Source organism: Rattus norvegicus, chromosome 5 (assembly GCF_036323735.1).
Source record: "Rattus norvegicus strain BN/NHsdMcwi chromosome 5, GRCr8, whole genome shotgun sequence".
NCBI lineage: Eukaryota > Metazoa > Chordata > Mammalia > Rodentia > Muridae > Rattus > Rattus norvegicus.
In genome coordinates this window covers 60,091,675-60,112,325 of record NC_086023.1, presented here as the reverse complement: position 1 = coordinate 60,112,325, position 20,651 = coordinate 60,091,675, and the positions used below count along the sequence as shown (strand labels likewise).

At 48.1% G+C, this 20,651-nt stretch overlaps 1 protein-coding gene across 1 annotated transcript in view; it reads right to left on the bottom strand.

Annotated features, from left to right (window-relative positions):
* Positions 1–405: 405 nt before the first annotated feature.
* Positions 406–20,651, bottom strand: part of Aco1 (aconitase 1) — a 56,026-nt gene continuing 35,780 nt past the window's right edge. The window contains exons 9-21 of the mRNA NM_017321.2: positions 19,676–19,776; positions 18,733–18,849; positions 17,265–17,424; positions 15,887–16,022; positions 15,099–15,183; positions 13,713–13,869; positions 12,278–12,402; positions 10,530–10,634; positions 9,216–9,358; positions 7,658–7,805; positions 3,477–3,599; positions 2,339–2,524; positions 406–1,182 (exon numbers count right to left, since the gene is read on the bottom strand). Coding sequence (NP_059017.2) covers positions 1,069–1,182; positions 2,339–2,524; positions 3,477–3,599; positions 7,658–7,805; positions 9,216–9,358; positions 10,530–10,634; positions 12,278–12,402; positions 13,713–13,869; positions 15,099–15,183; positions 15,887–16,022; positions 17,265–17,424; positions 18,733–18,849; positions 19,676–19,776 — 1,700 coding nt within the window. The 3' untranslated portion in view covers positions 406–1,068. The remainder of the gene's footprint in view (positions 1,183–2,338; positions 2,525–3,476; positions 3,600–7,657; positions 7,806–9,215; positions 9,359–10,529; positions 10,635–12,277; positions 12,403–13,712; positions 13,870–15,098; positions 15,184–15,886; positions 16,023–17,264; positions 17,425–18,732; positions 18,850–19,675; positions 19,777–20,651) is intronic.

Sequence of the window (20,651 nt, the reverse complement as noted above, 5' to 3'; positions counted from 1 at the left end):
AAATTTTGATCCTAACAGGCACTGGTGGTCTGGAGACAAGGTCAGGGTTCAGGCCACTCATCACATAGTTCTCAGCTCTTACATAGGCATTTGTTACAGCAGCGTGAGCAGAATAAGGCACACCCCAAAATAATTCCAGTTATGAAGATCGGCGCACAGATTTTAGGGCACCAGGGAGCTTCGATTTGCTCCTTGCTGCTGCTGTGGCCGAGGCAGAAGGCATCCTCCTCTCCGCTGCTCTCGCACTGACAGGTCACACACTGGCTCCTCAATGTGCCCTCTGTGCCTGCTACTCAGATGCGGTGGCAGGAACGGCAGAGTCAAAGGCCTTTGGGGACTTACATGGCTCTCAGTGTCACAGCCGCTATGACATCCCCGACAAAATTCAATTCCAAAGCCAACACGTTTTCATGAAAATATATTTAATCTTATTCAATTAGAAATCCTGTCTCGCTCCCCGGTTACTTTCAAACCCTGTCAACAAATGTTGAAAATGGTAAAAGACAACTCACGGTGATTGGAAGGTAGGTAATCAAACACTTGGGACGGCCGACCTAGCCACAAGGTCTTCGCTCACTTGGAAGGAAGGGATCACACGATTACTATGAATTTGAAGTGTGACAGAGTCTGAAGCTATGTCGTTAACACTGGTGTGATACACGGAGGAATGGGCTCTCCAGGGAAGGGTGTCACTGAGCACAGACAGACAGAGTAACAGAAAGGGTAGGAGACACTTCTGAGATACTGGCTAGTTCTGCTGAAGATTAGTCAGAGTGAAAAAAATCAATGACCGGTGATGAGTGACTTTAAAGAGAAGGTAGCTCTCTTTGGGACTATGGACCTTCCCATGATTCTAGATTCCGGATTACAGAAAAGGATAAAAAGATTAACAAATCACCGAACTAGAGACTCCTGCCGCTGAGCCTCCAGGAATGGCAGGGCCCACTTGCTCATCTTGCTAGCACCCTCACGAGAAGTAGAGGTGGCTGCTCGCCAGGCCTCCACCAGCGGAGGCCTGGTACCTCATTGGGTCTAGCACCAAGCGCGGGTCTCCTGAGAGGCCAGCACCTACTGGGCCATCTTTCGGATCATGTAGTTCAGGATGCCTCCATTGTGGAAGTAAGTGAGCTCCACGTCGGTGTCGAACCTCATCACGGCCTGGAAGGTCTTCCCGGTGTCCAGCTGCAAGAGCAAAGAGGGAGAGCGGTGCTGAAGGCTGGCTGGACCGGGATGCCTGCCTCAGGGAGACTCCACCTGGAGGGGCTGCCCACTGGCCTCAGTGGGTGTGGGATATGCCGGCAGTGCCAGCAGCAGACGGAACCAGTGGTCTCTGCGCCCAACGAGAACCCTGGGGATTTATGTGCCCGATAGAGGTTGAGAAGCGCTGCAGAATTAATGACGCAGGTGAGAGGCACAAGGGAACAAAGTGGCCTCTCAGGACAACAGCTACGACTGCTGTCCCAATACTGTGATGCTTTTCCCGGTCTTTTCTGGACATGCTCTGTTCCAGCTGCTCGCCCTGCGTCATCCCAGGACCTCAGCAGCTGTCTCTGCAGTGCTAAATCCTCTGGGGACTCTGGTACAGGGTACTTTATTCTCGCCTCTCCTGTGTCATTACCTCTACATTAGTTAGTCTTCTGTCGCTGTGATCAAACACCATGGCCAAGGCAACTTACAGAAGAAAAGGTTTGTCTTGGCTTATGGTTCCAGAAGCTAAGAGGTCATCGTGGTGGCTGCAGGCTGCCTCATCTCCTCGACCACGGTACAAAGCAGAGGGAGGGAACTGCAAGTGGAAGCCTCTGAACTCTTAAACTCTGTTCCCAGTAACATACTCCCCCAGCAGGGCTTCCACTTAAGCCTCCCAGAGGCACCACCGCTGGTTACCAAGCGTTCAGATGCAGGAGACCGTGGGGGACTTTTCTCTTTTAAAGCACAACCATGGGGCTAATTAAAGCCCGGGCCTGGGCCGAGGTTCATGGAGGGAATGACTAGGATCTGTTGACCACGATTTCATTAAAAAAGCAAAAAGGAAAATTTAGATGACGGGAAAGCATCACCTCTGAACTTTCATCACTATTCTTTGGGCTGAAAGAGATGGAGAGAATGGGGCTGGTAGGGGACGGGAGTTCAGAATGAATTGATAAACATTCGAATTAAAAACCAACGCTAATCAGCGGATATTAGCCTCTGCTTAAAGGGAGGTACCAGACCACGAGGCTTCACATCTGATGTCATCGGGAATTAACTCCCCTCTGCCCCACTAATTTCTTTCTTCCTATCAACGGACGACAGACAAGCAACAGGCCCCTCGGGTTCTGCCAGCAGAAGCCCTGCTTACCTTTATCTGAACCTTCATGCGGGGCTTAAGGTCTTCGGGAATGTGGATCGTGTACCTTTCCCGACCCGTGAGTCCCAGAGAGTCTGCAGTTTCGCCGGGGAGATACTCAAGGGGGATCACCCCCATGCCAACCAGGTTGCTGCGATGAATGCGCTCGTAGCTCTCTGCCAGGACAGCTTTGATTCCCTGACAAACCGAGAGAGAGGTTTAGACATGGCTCCAACTCTCCTTTAGAAGGTGCACAGAAACTCCGCAAGATGCTAGATTGTAGACCCGTTAGTCCTTCATCTAAAATGCTATCTTCTGGTTATAAATAATTTGGTAGCGAGTTGTATCTGATTGCCTACCATACACCAGCACTCTGAAGGAACCTACTTGAATTCTTTCCTGCCCTCCAGCAGCCTCCAGATCTGGCCGATGCTATTACAGTTCCCTTTCACTGAGGGAGTCTCAGTGGTGGGATGCAGTGTCGGAACCCACGTGGTCTGACCATGCACTTAACCACTTTGAGATATCAGAGCCCTCAGCTAATTTGTACCTGGAAGGCACATCTCAAATATAAAAGAAATCGTTTTCCTTTCTTTGGGTTTTATTTTATTGAGGGCACACATCATCAGCAGACACCAAGGGTTTAACCAAAACTGACATTCAGAATGTACTACTAAGTGGATGGTTAGCACTCGTGGCTCTCACACCTCCTGTTACAGGAGCAAACTTCACTTAACAGTGTTGCTATGAAGCTCCCTATAAAGGACCTTTGATTGTCGGTGTGTGATTGGCATATGGCAATAGCCCATATGCCAGGGCACTGGAGTAACCAGGCTTTCCTATGAGTTATCAATTCTTAGACTCCACCTCAGCTCTACTGCACCAGCCCCACAGACTTCCCTCCAAAGTTATCCACAGACACCTGCAGAGCCGTCTGGCCCAAGCCTAGCTGATACACCTGAGCCAGTTCTCCTACGGACTGTTGCCTTTGGGTGGAAGAGGTCTACATCTACAGAGAAGCAGGCTGGGTGAGTATCACAGTCTGCTCTTTCCTGATGAACAAAAGCACAGCATCTATTCCTCCCCAGTCCCCTCCCAGCTCTGGCCCGTTCTGAGTGGCCTCACCAGGAAGCCTCTGTCCCGTACGTACCAGCAGGAAAGGACCTTTGGCTGCCCAGTCTCGGGAGCTGCCTGAACCGTACTCTTTGCCAGCCAGAACAATCAGGGGAAGTCCAGCCTGCTGGTACCGCTCAGCGGCATCGAACACATCGAGCTGGGAAGAGGAAGGAAAGTTTTATCGATGGACAAAAGGCAAGGGTGGGTACGCAGATCCAGAGGACACCGGTGACGGTACAGGGTCCCAAGGACCTCAAAGACAGCTAAGTCAACAACAACTAAAGACCCCGCCACTTGCTTGGTCTCTAAGCCATCTACTCATTCCTACCAAATGGAGCTGACTTCTGCCTGAGTTGTAACTGCTCTCCCATGTTATGAATTCAAATCCGAGGGCATCAGAGGGATAAAAGGGAACCACATCAGGTTTTTGTTTCCTTCTCTTTCATTGACTAAACCTTTTGTAACTAAAAACAAACAAACACCCCATGAAGCCTGCCTCTGTTTTGGCCCAGTACTAGAGGCCCGGTGATGGTCAGTTCTGAAAGGGAGAGAAAAGCAAGGTGGCATAGAAAGGTCAGCATAAACATGAAGCCCATTTGTCTCCATTTAAGGACCAGGCCTGATTTCGAAAAGAAGACCATGGGCACCAGCTCCAGGGACAGACCATAAAACCCAGGAACAAGGCCATAAACCCCCCTCCCAAAGACCAGCCTGGGGATAACCACAAGAATGGGAAATAATCTTATCTCAGAGCATCTGTTCTGGGCAGCCCTATCTTATCCTGTGGTTAAATTTCCTAAGAACACAGACCACTGAGCACCTGTGACTTCCTACCAGTGAAGTATTAGATTATCTAATCCTTCTAGAGAGCTCCCCCCCATTCCCTATCAGAAGGCCTGAGCACCTCTGTCCGCAGTTACAGGCTCGATGTTTCTGCAGAATAAACACTGTCTCTGCATACTGAGTCTGGGGTCTTCCTTCAGTGATTATCCGACCCTTACAGTGTGTTTACAGATCATATATCAAATGCACAGTCTTCTTGTCCCTCTACGTGCAGGCCATGGCAGGAGGCAGAAGCATGAAGCAACAGGTCAGGAAGGGTCAGCTAATTTAGTAAGTGAGAAACATCTTCCACAGACAAATTTGCTTCTCACAGGAGATTCTGCCAAGTTGAGAATTCCCCAGACATCCGATGGCATCACTGGTGATTGGTTCATTTGTTTATATAGCAAAGTGGATCAGAAACTAAAGCCCCTTAAAAAGGAGACAACTGAAAGGGGCTCAAGGCGAGCCTTCGGTTAAGCCCTAAGAGAGGCTTTTTCACATGTTGAAATCCTGGTGGACGGCTGGTGCTGTGCCTCATTTCATTTGTCGTCACCTAACCTTGAGGTAGACAGAACTCATGAATACAGAAATGCTACCTAACCTGTTGAGGTTTGGTCTGTTGCTATGTATTGTTAATGCTAAATTCTGCACGAAAAGGCCTAGGCCTATGAGTGAATTCTCACATTCATGTTTCTAAGCTTTTGTTGTGCAAATCTTGTTCCTTAATTTAAAACTACTGGTTAAATAAAATTGGATATACACCCGTTACTGGAGAGATTAGAGGCAGTCGGGTTTCGAGTTACCTAACTGGGTTTTGAGCTACCTGGTTGGGAGTAGAGAAGCAAGAGGGGGAGGAAGAAGAGGAGAGGAGGAGGAAGCCTCTATGAGCAGAGATGGACCGTGAGTAGGTGGCCAGGAGAAACAGCAAGTATCTGGGTACATCACTGGTGAGGTAGCCAGCCCAGGCCCACAGTTAGGGCAGTAATTAGGGGTTATCCCCCCAGTAACTGTCAAAGACAAATAAAATAACCCCTAGTCTGAGTCTCATTTATTTGTAAGTTAGTGGGACAAGCCTAAACTGGTTCTACCACCACAACAGGAAGTGTCTTTCTCTGCACAGGGAAATAGCAGGGGCATTAGGAAACCACCTGCCTGCCACACTCCAGAGATCACTAGCTTTGTGAACTAACAGCATGAGAGTTTGTGTCTTAAGTGCTCTTTTGAGACTGCAGCTCAGAATCCCACAGGGTAAGCTGATGCCACCTACAGGCTGGTGGTCCTTCCAGAGTTTCTGTTTTTCCTAATTTTAAGCACTGTGACTCAATGAGATCTTTGCAGTCACATACTGCTCAGAGGAGCTTTTCAAAACACATTCCTAGAGCCGTTTCTTAGTTCATTTGGTAATGTCCCCCAGCCCCTCCAGTGCCCATTAGCTCCTATCTATAGGACCTGGGGCAAATCAGTCCCTTTCCTTTGTCTTTCCCTTTGTCCCTCCGGTCTACTCCCAGAAATTTTCTAAAGAGATCAGCCTCACCTTTGAATCTTTTGATATTTTCTTTCCTTTTCCATAATGTACGAAGATCTTTGCTTATGATTGCTACTGCTGCAAAAATCTCTCTGGGGACATGATTTTTTTTTTTTTTTTAATTTTCTACTTCTTGCGGTGCCCCTGTGTCCTGCTTTCTTCCTGTCCCACCTGCCTGCTACACTTTGTTTGGGGACTGGTGTGCTGGGTAATTTTACATCAACTCGAGAGCCCTTTTAGAAGAGGGAACCTTAGTGGAAAAAATGTCTACACAAGAGTGTCTGGTGTGTTTTGTTCTATTCTAGTTTGCTTTTATTAAGTTTTATTATTCTTTAGATACCCATTTGTTTTCTAAGGCGTGAACTCTGATGAGAATGGCAGTGAAAGGAATTTGTGTTGTTGGGGAATTGTAATCAGAGTATATTGAATGAAAAAAATATATTTTCACTAGAAGAAAAGTAGAAAGAAGAGGAGGAGGGGAAGGAGGAGGAAGAGGTGGCAATAGTGACAGCAGCAGCTGGCAGGTCATTTTCAAGGAGGGTAGGCAGTTACCAGGCAGTCCCATGACGCACCTTGGGGACCTGCAGATGTGATGCCATCCTGGATCTTACAGGTCACCCTGTATTGTTTTAAGCCTCAAAGCCACAAAAGGCTGGTGTTATTTCTGGGTCATAAATTTATCAAAAGGCCTACAGAGTAAATAGCTGGCTCTGGGGTCTTACCTCAGGTGGCTGAGTCCAGGCTTTCCCACCCCATATACCCACACCTACAAATAAACAACTCCAGGATGTACACTAGCTTCAGGACTAGGCAAACCTCAGAGGGCCTCCATGGCTCTTCCTTTTGCTGTGGGTGCAGTGGATTAGAACAAGTACCAGTGGGGACACAGGATAGCCCTTCTTTTTTTTTTTTTTTCGGAGCTGGGGACCGAATCCAGGGCCTTGCGCTTCCTAGGCAAGCGCTCTACCACTGAGCTAAATCCCCAACCCCTAGGATAACCCTTCTTGATAAATATCTTAAATAATCTGAATTTAGTCTTCAAGTACTTTAAACACAGATGAAACTTTGCTCAGAGATTTTTTTTAAGCTCAACCTCCAGTGTAGGTTGATGTCAGGGCAATACATGATTGGACGGTAGAGAGAGGGGCGGGGACAAAGTTTTTGCAAGGTGCCAGAGAGAAAAGAAAGGAGGAGAATCAAGATGGAGACCCAGATTCCTGACCCATATCCCGGTGGTCTTGAATTGCCATGGTAGCTGGGATGGATTTCTGTAGGCAAATTTATCTCATCTTGGTAGGCTGTTTATAATCCTATCAATTGGTTGTAATTTTATTGTGTGGATGAATTGTGGATTGAGAATTTAACATGTAAATCTAATTGCTAAATTACAAGTTTCTGGAACTTTGACTGACTTGGCTAAAGAGATGGCTGAGAGGCAGTTGGAGTGTGTGGATCTGGTTCTGTTGTTCATGCAGGGCATGCAGAATGAGGGGTATGTGTGTGTGTGTGTGTGTGTGTGTGTGTGTGTGTGTGTGTGTGGCATGGTAACTACTGCCTAGGGGACTACACAGAGAGGGCAGCTAAAAGGGAGACAGCTGGGAGTGGGCGGCTTGCGGACCTCGTGGCAGAGTAGCAGCTGGACCATTCCACAACGAATGAAACTTAGTTGAACCCTGGTGCCCAACCACTAGTCAACAGGATACTGTAATCTCTACCATGATAAACGGCACACATACGGACACCTAGCAAGGGGACCTGTAGGAAGTCAGGCAGGCTGTGGCTTGAAGATTAGGAAAGCCACTGTGAAGATCAGGCCTCAGAGCCTGGTGGACACTGGTTTCTGCAGGAAGGGAGAGGACACTCACGGTTTCTCCTGAAGGAAGGTGGACAGTCTGAGGGGCCTGCTTGTTCAGAAACTTGTTCAGCAAGCGAATGTTGGCAAATGTCCCCCGTGCCATGATGGCGTCGTTACCCCGGCGGGAGCCGTAGGAGTTGAAATCTCGTGGCGTCAGGCTAATAACAGAAGGTGGGGTAGTGTGTGAGTGAAGAGTAAACTCAGCTTACACACAGATTAAAAAAAAAAAGCCATAAACCCAGGCATGTCACTGGATCTGCCACACTGCTCTGCCGTTTTTCTCACAGCCTTAACTGGGTTGGGCAGGCAGGAGTGGAGGAGCAGGAATCAATACACCCCAGGATCAACTCAGGAGTCTTTCATATCGGGATATCCTCTTAACTCAGCAGGAAGTTCGCACAGCTACACACACGTGCAAACTGAATCAAAAGCAACAGAGAGGCCAGTAAGATGGGTCAGAGAATGGAGGACAACCAAACAGGTTCCTACAAGACGGCCTGAATTTGGGATTGGGGATTTAGCTCAGTGGTAGAGCACTTGCCTAGCAAGCGCAAGGCCCTGGGTTCAGTCCCCAGCTCTGAAAAAAAGAAAAGAAAAGAAAAAAAAAAAAAAAAAAAAAAAGAGGGCCTGAATTTGCCCCTGAATGATCAGGGCCTCGGAGGCCAAGGGAAGCAATGCACAGGCAACCAAACATACATCTTCTCAGAGGAGAAGCCTTACGGCAGGGCCAAGGATCCTGTGCCTTATGTGTGGGAACTGATGAAAGGAACTTTATGATGCCGAGAACAGCATGTTTCAGCCAACGCAGCGGCGGCCTGTTTCTTACATACTGAGGGTCAGTGTTAACGTGATTTAACTGTCTGTATCTGGAGGTTGGCGAGCTTCCGTTGGGTTTCAGGAGCAGGCAAGCCTGCCTCAGAACCTCTGAAACCCTATCCCATGCTGTGGGTTTGTGCATGGCAGGGAGGGGGACATTATGCTTGCTCGTATTCATTGCCCCAGTGTCAGAATATCCCCTCCCCCGAGAAACAACTGTCCTGCTTCTCGAATTCCCTCTGAGCCCTCCCTCTCTCCAAGGGAACTGATTCAGAAGGGAAGGACAGAAATCAGGAATTTTTTTGGTCCTCACACGAGTCTCATGGAAATTAGACTCGGGAACCCCCAAACTCATCATCTGTACTGAGCTGACAGAGGATGATGTGGGTACGCCTGTGGCTGTCGGCTTGTCTGAGGGGATGAAGGGGTGAGTGAACGGCACACTCTGGAGAGTCCCGTGAGCACGGTCAACAGGACACACGAATTCTGGGTTATATCACTGCTGGGCCTCAAGCAGGTTCTGCCAACGATGAGCCTAAGGTGTATGCTTGCTTAGGAAGTGGTCCCTCCTGGTCATTTGTGACTCATGAGCTCTCCTGTGGTGCTGACAAGACAACAAGAGTGGGGAAACCAACTGGTTCTCGAGCACTGCTGCTTAGCACAGAAAGCGAACAGTCTGATCCCAGAGTCATGCAGGCTTCCTTGTATTTCTTCCCTCTGCCTTCAGCCCTTCCCGCTTCACCCACACTCACCCTCTGTTCGTCAAGTAGCGAGCGGCAGGGCTGTTTCTTGCAATGTTCCCCGCTGGAGAGATATGATCCGTTGTTACGGAATCTCCTAGATTTAGTAGCACATAGGCATCCACTATAGACTTGGGGGGCTGGAGATCTAAAGTCTGTGAAAGAGTGCACAAATCAGCATTTCCACCAGGTTTCCCAGACAGGTCACCAGGTGGGCTGGACACCAAGTGAACCGGACTGGGAGTCCTACATCAGTGCACGGAAACTCCTCAGGGACTGGCTCATAGTGACGATGCTTACGATTAAAAGTAAGGTAAGCTGAGTATTTTCGTCTGAACCTTGGACAGAAGGTGACATACTGGCACCAGCCCTCAAAGGCAAGAGGAATGTAGCTGCAACGACATTCTTTCTGCTTTTCCATAATTCTTCAGATGCCAAGGACAACTGGGAGGCTGACTTCTCCCCCATCACCCCTTCCCTTCACCACTCCATCCCCGCCCCAGAGCAACCCATCATGGAGTCGAAGATTTAAATAGACTGGGCAAGCCCTGAGGAGATTCTCCTGGGACAGTCCTGCAGATCTTAGCTGGCCCTCTCCTAGGTGGTGTCTCCTCACCAGAATGTCTCTGCACAGCCACACAGACCTTCTAGCCAGAGAAACAGTGCCCACAGTCCAGCCCCCGAGCCTCCTACAACTCTCTCAGCATTTTCAGGTTGAGTATGCAAACGTCTGACTGTCATAGGCAGCCTGCACAAGGCTGTGGGGTAAGAATGCACAGGAAAAAACATCTTTAAAAGAGCTTATGCTTAAAAGTAAAGAGCCAGCGGCTGGAGAGACGGCCCCGAGGTCAGGAGTACCAGGCGCTCTTAGCTTCTAGCACCCGCAATGATGGCTCACAACTGTCTGTTACTCTAGGTACAGGGGATCTCACGCCTTCTTGTCACCATCCTGGGCACTATACACATGTGGCACGCAGACATACATGCAAGCAAAAACAGTCATATGTGTTAAAACAAGAGCGATAGGCCAGTGAGATGGTACGCGGTAAAAGTTCTTGCCAACACCAACCCCGAGGGCCTGTCTGATCCGGGAACCTACCGTGGGTACAGAGAACTGACTCAGTAAACTGCTTCTGACCTCCACGTGTCATGGCACACCTGCGCCCGTGCTCACATGAGTCACGCGCGCGCGCGCACACACACACACACACACACACACACACACACACAGACACACACACACACACACACACACACACACACACACACAAAATAACAAATACAACTTAGGTACATAACATCTACAAATATAAGGAAAATCCATACCAAGCTTTCAAAGAATGGCGGTGACTTGATATAAGTAGACTTGGGGTTCCACGCATACAGCTTCTCTGAAGGGGCTGCTAAGGCATTCCAGCTTTTGTTTACAGTCTGAAAAAATTTCAAAAAAGGAGAAAAGAATCAATCACATTCCAGTCCAGGAAAAATCTGATAGGTAAATAAAACTTTGACTCCACTATGACTCTAAGCAGATACACAAAGTGGTTCCTTTGTCTTGCTAAGCGACAGGAATCCTGTCTAGTCCTGGTAGAAAGGCCCTTCGCCCTCCGCAGGGACTCACTGGCCGGTGAGCGCTCCTGTGAAGACACCAGCTACTCACCGTAGCTCTGATGGTAACTACCCACTGAAGGAGCCATGCTGGCAGTGCTAAGAGCCACTGTGGGATGGGGACCTCAGTGCAAAGCCCAGGGAGGTCCTCAGTAGATGGTGTCAGCCCAGATGGATGACTTTTGCTTGGAGCTTGGGAAGGCTGAGGCTCCCATTGGCTCTGGACCCACAGACACAACATGCTGATGTTTTAATTTGCTGAGTGTTATCTATTTCCAATATAGATGTCTATCTATTTTTTAATGATTTCATATCCATTTGTATGATGTTCTAGGGCATATCCTCCCCACCCCGTTACCCTCTTGTCCCCTCCATTTCTTACGAGCCTCGTTCCCTTCTCACCCCTCTCTCCTATGTTCATGCCTTCTTCTTCGGGCCTGCTCAGGTTAATTAGCATTGGCTCGTGAGCTCGGGCTGGGTGAGTTACTGGAGCCTGGATACGTTTTACTGAAGACAATGACTCCTCTAAGCAACCACTCATCAGGTCCATGATGGGCCCACAGATAACGGATATGTATTCTTAAAATAATGGGCTTCCAGGCCACATGGGCACTAGATAGCAAATGATAGCCACCGTGTGTCTAGGTCGGCGCGAATTTTCCTCATAGATCCTTAACGACCTTTGCTGAAACACATTTAGTCAGATGGCTCACAAGCTTCCTCACCCTACTTCCCGGTGAGCAGCTTGTGGAGGGGACAATGAGGGACTTCCATGCCACCACCCCATCCTACAGTCTTACTCCCATTTCAAACCATCACCCTGGTCAGAAGACCTTGGCCATCAGGGAAGAGCATCACTGAGGCTCTTTCTCCACCCATTTTCTCCTGTTTTATTTATTCATTCATTTAATTGCTCTGAGACAGGGTCTCGCTACATAGACCCTGGCTGTCCTGGGCTCACCATGTAGATCAGGCTAGTCTCCAATGCCTGGAGATACACCTGCCCCTGCCTTCTGTGCTGTGCTGGGATTAAAAGTGTGAGCCACCATGCCCGGCTTTTCTCCTATTTTACAATGTACAACTTTTCTTCCCCCTCATTTCAACAAGTTGGCACATTCTGATTTTTTTTTTAAAACATTCAAATGATTCTTTGAAAGGCAAATTTGATCAACTAACTTCACTCCAGTGACAAGATATAGGGACCACCATGGTCTCAACACAGACACACTCCAGGACATCTGAAAAAGAGTGAGGACAGCTACAGTGGACCTAAGGACTGCTACTGAGGCTTGGGCCATCCCTTGTCCCAATCTATGCATCATAGGCAAAGAATAACCGTGAATACTCCCCTGGACAAAGGAAGAAAGAAATGTTTCTCTCTATAGTCTGTGCCTGTTCATCTTGAGGCCTGCAGAGACACAAGAGAAATGCTCTCCAGTGTGTGCTTGCACCGTGGTGAGTCTCACCTCTATCTTCTGATAGACCTCCTTGAACATGCCGGGGATGACATACTTCCGCTCCACCTCCTGGATCTCATCTCGAGTTGGCCAGATATCCTTCAGAAACACTTGTTGGCCCTGTGCGTTCACTCCTGGGGAAGACATGTTATGATGAGAAAATTTCTTAACACCCATTTCTGTCCTCACACAGCCACATCTGTCCTGTGCAAACACGAAGCAGTAAAGACTGAATCTCTTCCTCTGTAAGAAAACCTCTGATCACATTTGTATCAAGTGATTAATACATAACGTGGTAGCGTATGCTCTCTTATTTACAGACATTTACAATAGCGGGGCCTCTAACGTGTAGGTTTTGAATTTGTTAATTTAATCAACTATAGACTGAAAACAGAAAACAAAAAAAAGAGCGCCTGCATTGAACTTGTACATTCCCCCCTCTCATCATTCCCCATGCAACATTTATCTAACGTTGACATTGTCATAAGTGTAATGCGTGGCTTGGAGGTGGCCTGCACCTAATATGAAATACTTCGTTGTTTGCTATTAGGCAGTTGAATTCTGGCAGACTTCAGTATCCTCAGAGGTTTTTGAAGCCAATGCTCTCTGGACAGAGGAAGGCCTACAATGCTGTTTTTAACTGGGGACACAGAGCCAACAGCACGCACATCGTGCCTGAACAAAGCCTGTGGCAACGTGAGGCACTGGTTTCGTGCAGAACACCAGGCTATCTAGTGTGGAAGCAAGGGCACTGACTATGAAAAGGACATTCGTTTACAGACTTGAGAGCCGAGGCAGGAGGGCAGAGTGGTGCTGTGTCTGGCTGTGGCACACTGGAGATGTGTACTGGGAGATTCAGCTTTCCCCGCAGCTGTCTTCTTGACAACACTGGGAATGCTCATTTAGGGTCAAGTACATTTCGGTGAGTAGGGATAACTGGAAATGTAGAATCCAAAGCCACCGAGGGGCAAATCTAGCTAGAGTTACATTTCCTAAACACAAATCTAAGGGATGCCGGCCACACTGAATCTCCTCAGGCTAAAGCCCATGGCAAAGCAGCACTTGGGGCTGTGAGACTCTGAAATACCCGGAGTGTGCTCAGACAGGGCGCACGGTAACAGGAAGCCTGCCTCAGGGGGCCAGCAGGAGGCAAGAGCTGAGGATCCTGAATGGCAAACTGCTAATAAGTTTGAACTTCATGTCCTTTTTGCCACCTACCACACCCAATAGAATCTTGCTTCTTCCTCTGTCTTTTGGCTGTACCGGCTCATCTCTAGGGAGTCTTTAATATTAGAGACAGTGTCTCACTGTGGAGCCCTGACTGGCCTGGGCTGACTTTTAGAGAGCCGCCTGCTTCTGTTTTCTCAGTCATGGGATTAAAGACACATGCTAACATGCCCCCAAAACAGCAACTTCCTCCCAGTCACAAACCCCCAAATCTTACCCAAAGGCTCTTTCTCGAAGTCGATCCTGACGGTGCCTGCAATTGCATATGCTATTACTAGTGGGGGAGATGCTAAGTAGTTGGCCCGGGTGTTAGGATGGACTCGTCCTTCAAAATTCCTGTTTCCAGACAGTACCCCAACAGCCACAAGGTCTCCCTGTGGGAGGCAAGAGAACTGTCAGTTCACAAGAGAGGCACTGCCTAGACGTCTGTCAGGTCAGTTTTCACATCATGTGGACAATGACGTCAGCCATCCTTCCCTCAGGTCTGCTACAGGGAGGAGGCCATCGAGACAATCCAGGTCAAATGCAGGAGTAGTGGTCAGTAATTTCTGCTCTTGAGAGAATATCAGATAGGTCAGCATAGGACATAATTTTTGCTGCAGGGGTCTAAGACCAGGGGAGAATACCAAGAAAGATAAAAAGGTGATGACAGCTAAAGGAAGCCACAGTGACAGGTCCAACAGTGCTTCTGTGGGGTCGGAAGCCAAACCAATCGAGGTAGTTTACACAAGGGGACGTGTACAATTTTGAATCATGCTTCAGATGACCAGCAACAAACAGTTTTAGAGCTCCTTCTCATCAAAACCAGCATGATCTGAGCCCTCGCCTGTGTGCCAGGCAACGCTCTAAGCACTTCATTTTCATTACTGTCATTTGCAGTGTAGGGACCCTCAGGACATCACGAGACAAAGCTCTCAGTACAAAGTGGAATGGTCTGCCCCAGAGTCTCACCAGGCAGGGCAGGGCAGAAGAGACAAAGCCAGGAGACAGAGGATGAGGGAGAAGGAGGGATATCGGTTGGGATGTGTGTGATCTGTGTGTGTGTGTGGGGGGGGCACATGATGAAGGATACTCTCTGGATAGAGAGGAGACAGAGTGACGCACAGGCAAATGGCAATTTTTAAAGGTAAAGGAGGAAGCTTGTGTTAGGAGGAGGTGCTTAATCTTGATTGGACATGACTAGGGCAGGCCAAGGGGGCTTTTGATTGTCGGGCTTTAAGACTTTGCTAGCTAGACCTTGGTAGTCAGCCTTAGGAGGAGGAAGTGGCCAAATAAGGGAATAGATGATTTTAACAAGGCAGATGGGACGGGGGAGAAGTGCAAGGCCTTGCCATGCTAGGGCCAGCTAGAGCCCCTCCATTCAGCATTCTCTAAAGCAGGTGCTATGTCATCTCCAATTTACAGTTGTGGAAACCAAGGCACAAACCAGCTAATTTAGTTGCCCAATGCCACACAGCTCGTGATTTCTCCTCGTTAATCTGACTTCTAAAGCATATTCTTAACCACATCCCAGTTTCGAGGACTGTCCTAAAACTTCGAGAATCTGCCACGAGTTACATGCACTGAACTAAGAGGTTTGCAGGGCACGGACCCCTGTAGTTACCTGGGTGATAGCCTCCACCACAGGTTCGGGGAGGGGTCCACTGTTGCCGATGCAGGTCATGCAGCCGTAGCCCACCACGTCAAACCTAGGCGTCAAAGCACAGGGAATGTCTGCTCAGTGAGCCTCTCTGCGGGAACACTCCCGGAGGCCACAGGTCACAAAGGAATGGCAGTGGAGTGAGTTCAGGACAGGATGCTACTGACATCTTAAAGCTTGTGACACAGGAGTTGAACGATTTGGAATATTTAAAAGCTGAAACCAGATGTGCCATTTAGTGTCCCCATCTCCTATTATGGTGAGTTCCTCAAACCTTTTGAATTTTAGGAAACACACGGGGAAAACAGATGTTATTCAAACTAATAACTAACACAGTAACGGGGGAGACTGTCTTGGCATCTAATCACTCATTTGCCTCAAGGACTAGAAGGGCTGCAGCTGTGCAAGGAATTACTTTCATGTCAAAGTACACACTCGCTTGCACGGCCACTACCAACCAGCCTGTGGTTCATCTCAGTGCAAATGAGGAACAGCGCCCTCTTCTGGGGGAAGGAGGGATTGTCACCCGGAAGCCCAGGGTTCCCTCTTGTATGTATGATGAACTAGTAAAACTATTCATTGGGCCCCATGCAGTTGGAGTGCTAGGGTTTAAGTCTGCCTACTCTGTGGTAAAATGCTATGAAAGTACATAGCACCAGACAAGCTCATAGCCATTACACACAGACACAGATGCCAGAGGACTACAGAAGCTAAGGCATAATCAACAAAAGAAATGACACCCTCCTCCTCACCCTAACTGGGACAGGTAAGGCATGACTCCACTCTCTCGAAGGTAGTAGGTGACCACTCCACTCCCAGGAGACAGGCTGGTTTTGACGTAAGGCTTCACATTCAGCCCCGCCTCTACGGCTTTCTTTGCTAACAATCCTGTGAAATGGCAAAACAGAGAGACACAGCACGGGTGGCCATTTATTTATGTGTTAAGGACACATTAGGAAAAAGCCTGGTTTTTTTCCAGTTACATTTCTCAGCTGACAGATCAAAACAAAAGTCCGCTACCCAGAGACAGCTGATGCACGCAGCAAGCCCAAACGAGTCACAGAAATGAAGCAAGAGGTAGGACTCTTGCTCCTTTAAATAAATACAAGTCACAGCCTGGCACGGTGGCACACATCCCAGCATCCGGGACGCAGAACCTCTGTGAGGTCAGAGCGAACCGCTGTACATCGCAAGTTCTCAAAAAACAAAAACGGTCAACAGAACAAATGAAAGAAATAAATTCACGCCATTTAGGAATATCTTATAAAATGAGTTTTTAACTTTTGGAGGGAAAATTATCTAAAGCGATGTTTGGATTTATAACTGGGAAGGCCTTTTATGAGACAAATCCATTGTGTGCTGAACGGTAGCGAATCCGGGCAGCCTGCAGCAGATCTAAAGCACAGGAATCCGTAAAGAGGAAGACCAGAGGCCCCGGGCCCCTGGACTGTGATAGAAGAGCTGGGACTCTGACTCCAGAAGCATCACAGCTATGGGGAAGACGTGAGGCAAAGAGGTGAGGGAGACAAGGCCATGAGGGGGCTGCTGCTGCCGCCTGACAAGACTGGTTCACACCAGATAAGAATGGAAAGTTTAGATGGCCAAGTTGAACTTTAAAAAGGTTTCCCTTTGGCCCACTAAGAAAGAACTGTGGGCTCTGGTCTCTGGACCCAAGGGAGGCTCTCAAGGATGACTAAACATCGGAACTAAGGAGCTCTTCCAACACTGAACTCTGCGTGTAACTATTAACTGCTTCTCAGCATTGCACAACAGGCTGGGCACACAGTGTTTGATCGGCCCATGCCCTGTGCCCCAGTTCGGCTGCCAACTGCCAGTGCACCAAGACCATGCAAAGTTCACTGTCCGGGTGGGGCTTATGGGAACAAAGTCTATGACATGACAACAGGTTCTTCTTCTATTTCTTCTTTCTCAGGCAGATTCTCGGGGTTAGCAGAAATCCGGCTTCTGCTATTTCCCTCTACCTACTTTCTGTGCTAAGTACAAAAGAAGGCTGTTATACGCTACGGATTCTACTTCGAATATCTTGTGTTGGATGCTATTGTTGCACAGGAACTTCCTGGGCCAATTGGTGTCTACATCTGCAAAGAGGCTGCAACCAGAAGTGCTCACCTGCGCCTAACATCACGGACGGATTGCTGGTGTTTGTGCAGCTAGTGATGGCGGCGATCACCACGGAGCCATGAGCAAGAGTGAATTCACTGTCGTTATAGATAAACGTCTTGTGGTCATTGTGATGGTCTGGAGCAACTTGAAAACCTTTAAATCCTTGCTGTGGGAAGGGAAGGTTGAAATTATTATGTGCAGTAAGAAAGAAATAGGGCACACACAGTCTTCCCTAAAGAGGGAAGATATATATGACCAAAACTTCTCACTTTGGAAGAACTTCAATAGTAGTTTTAAGTGCCAACTGTCAACAGAACAAATGCTTCTATGAGGAAACTTTGAAATAGTCCAGAAAATTTCAATTTCTCTCTATCCTTTTTATTTTATTCTTTTAAAAGATTTACTTATTTATTATATAAAAGTACACTGTAGCTGTCTTCAGACACACCAGAAGAGGGCATCGGATCTCTTTACAGATGGTTGTGAGCCACCATGTGGTTGCTGGGATTTGAACTCAGGACCTCTGGAAGAGCAGTCGGTGCTCTTAACCGCTGAGCCATCTCTCCAGCCCCCATCTCTATCCTTTTTAAATACTCAAAAAGGCAGTTGTGAGCTCTGGATCTTGCTCAGCAGTGAAGTTAATAACGATTGCTTTCCTCCCTCCTCAAGACTAGGAGGTTAAATCGACACACGGTTCGAAGACAGCCTTCAAAGAGCCCTAATTCATCAGTGTGCAGTTGAGTGGCTATGGCCTGAAACTGATTCTGACCACGTGGCAATCTGGAGAAGGTGACATTAACGAATCACTTTCAATGACTCTGATCAGTAATGGGAGGCACAGCGGAACATCTGGTGTAACACCGATACCTTGTGGATAAAATCCACCTCCACCTCCTTTGGGAGATGCTCACTGAGCAGCAGATGGCATGCTGGGAGCTTTGTGGCTAACAGAAAGGTTGTGATGCAAGTCTTATGCTCACTGGCACGGGTCAGTAAATCTCACAGGCAGCAATCTCAATGAAAGAAAATGGAGTCTCACCCAGTGGGCTTCAGGGTATGAGCCATGAAGTTTCAAGTGAGGGAAAGAAGACTTCCCGCTAGGAGATGCTTAGGGCCGTGCTACAGAGGAGGATATCTGAGCAGAACTTTATGGGTGGAACAGAATTGGGTGTCTGCCGGGGATGGAGCAGGGACCTGCACACACAGAGAGGGAAAAGCAGGGACCTACAGATTGTGTGTGAATAGGGCCAACCACACTGTAGAAAAAGGGTTTTCATGTGAAAAGGATCTATGCATAAACAGGTCGTATTTATAGGCAAGCTTGTGGTGCAGGGAAGCTGCTGGGCCCGTAGCTAATGGGGGAACCATGGAAGCGTTTAGGATAGAAGAAATGCCCTTGGCACCAGGCTTCAGGAAGGTTCACAACAATGTGAAGCCTGGACCCTAAGGCACAGGGAGAGTCCAGAGGCCATACCTTGGCTCCAAGGCAGCTTTCAAAGTCCCTTTTCATCTCAGACACAGCAACTTTGTCCTGAGGTCTTTTAGGTCCACTGCAGCAAGGCACAACTGTTTTCAAATCTAACTCCACGACCTGTTTGCCCAAGCCAAAAGCAATTATAGACTTCATAAAGAGCAGAACTACACCGGAGACCTTAGAACATCCCAACAATGAACAACCAAACAAACATGCAGCCACACTCCAGAACCAGGAAGCCAGCAATCCTCTTACCACATGCGAGGTTAATTTCCCAACATTCAGCTGGGCACAGGAGTAGCATGGGCTGGCAGGACTCTTGTTCACAGAGAGGACATGGGCTACCTGCTCTCTTCTACCCCCTACTCTCTAGAGTAGCTCACTCACGGCTTTCAGGCTGAGATGGGCTTTCTACTGAGGGATGTACCCACAATCCATCACTGCAGAAAATAGGCTGACAACTCAATGAGTACCTTTTCCCCTGGACACATGAAAACTGGGACCCCAAGTCTGGTTCACTTTCTAATTGTGGCTGCTTGGGAAAATATGGATTCAGTTTCTCCGAAAACAAAGCAAATCACTGGATAAGCAGAGGCACTGGTGTGGTCGAGCCTTCAGTTCTCTCTAGGACTGTAACAACAATGGCCTTGGCCCTTAAGTGGGCTCAGCTACCTTAATAAAGCTTGCTATGCAGAGTGTCAATCAGTACAGTGGGGAGGGGCCATACCTCTCCATTCGAAGAGGTTAGGTCAGCAGCCACATTGAGACGTCACCCTGGTGTGTTTATGCCCTTAACCACCCTCTGCCACCCTCTTCTGTCCCTTATAATAACAACAACACAGAGAGTAATTTCCCACAGTTGGACCACCGCTGAAAACACAGAGACCACTGCAACTGCGACCCCAGAAAGAAGCAAAGGGTTGGTTGGTAGTTGCTCTCATACCTGAGTGAAGTCTGGGTCTTGAGAGGAGTCACTGAAGTCTCGAAACATGCCTACAGCCTGAAGATACCTTTTAATGTGCTTTACTTTGTCTTCCTCACGACCTAAATGGCACGAGCAGCAAATGGGCGTGTTACTACGAGAGCCTGTCTGCAGCTCTGTGTGCACACACACCAACACTTCCGCTCTCTCAGCCTTCAGGCTGCTTCTCCCTTCTTGTCAGCACGGTCTGCTGCTCCTTCCAAGGTGACGAGTACAGAGCAGATCCTGGCTCCATTCACAGTGAAGGTTCCTCATCAGGGGGAATCCTCAGCCCGACTGCACCCATGCATCTGCCCTCAACTTGCCACAGACACTCTTAGCATTATCACCTCATAGCTCTGGCTCATAAGCACTTTAGTGTACCTGGCCTTGTGTACTAAGGGCTTCGAATGAATTACTTCAAACTCTGATCCCATGAAACAGGTACTATTATTATTATTATTACTATTATTATTCTTACTTACTAAAGAGGCAATGCCAGCTCTGGAAAATTATTCAGTAAATTCTCTAAGGAATGCAGCTAGGATGAGGCAGAACTAAGACTCCGAATTTGCATCTAATGTCTAAAGTCTTTTTTCTTTTTCTTTTTTTTTTTTTTTTTTTTTTTTTTTTGGTTCTTTTTTTCGGAGCTGGGGACCGAACCCAGGGCCTTGCGCTTCCTAGGCAAGCGCTCTGCCACTGAGCTAAATCCCCAACCCCAATGTCTAAAGTCTTAACCCCCAGTGCTGTATGGCCAGGAATACAAGCTGGAACCCGTTCTGAGTAAGTTAGCCACAGCCTTCGAGTCTCCCTCTGCTACTTATCAATCAGCCTTGGTTAGTTACATGGCTCTGATTCTGGTTTTCCTCTCCTATTGTTTAAGCAAGGAATCCGTCAATCTACCAATGTGTGAAGGGGGTACCCAAAAGGCACCCCAGAGACAACAAGTTACCATTAC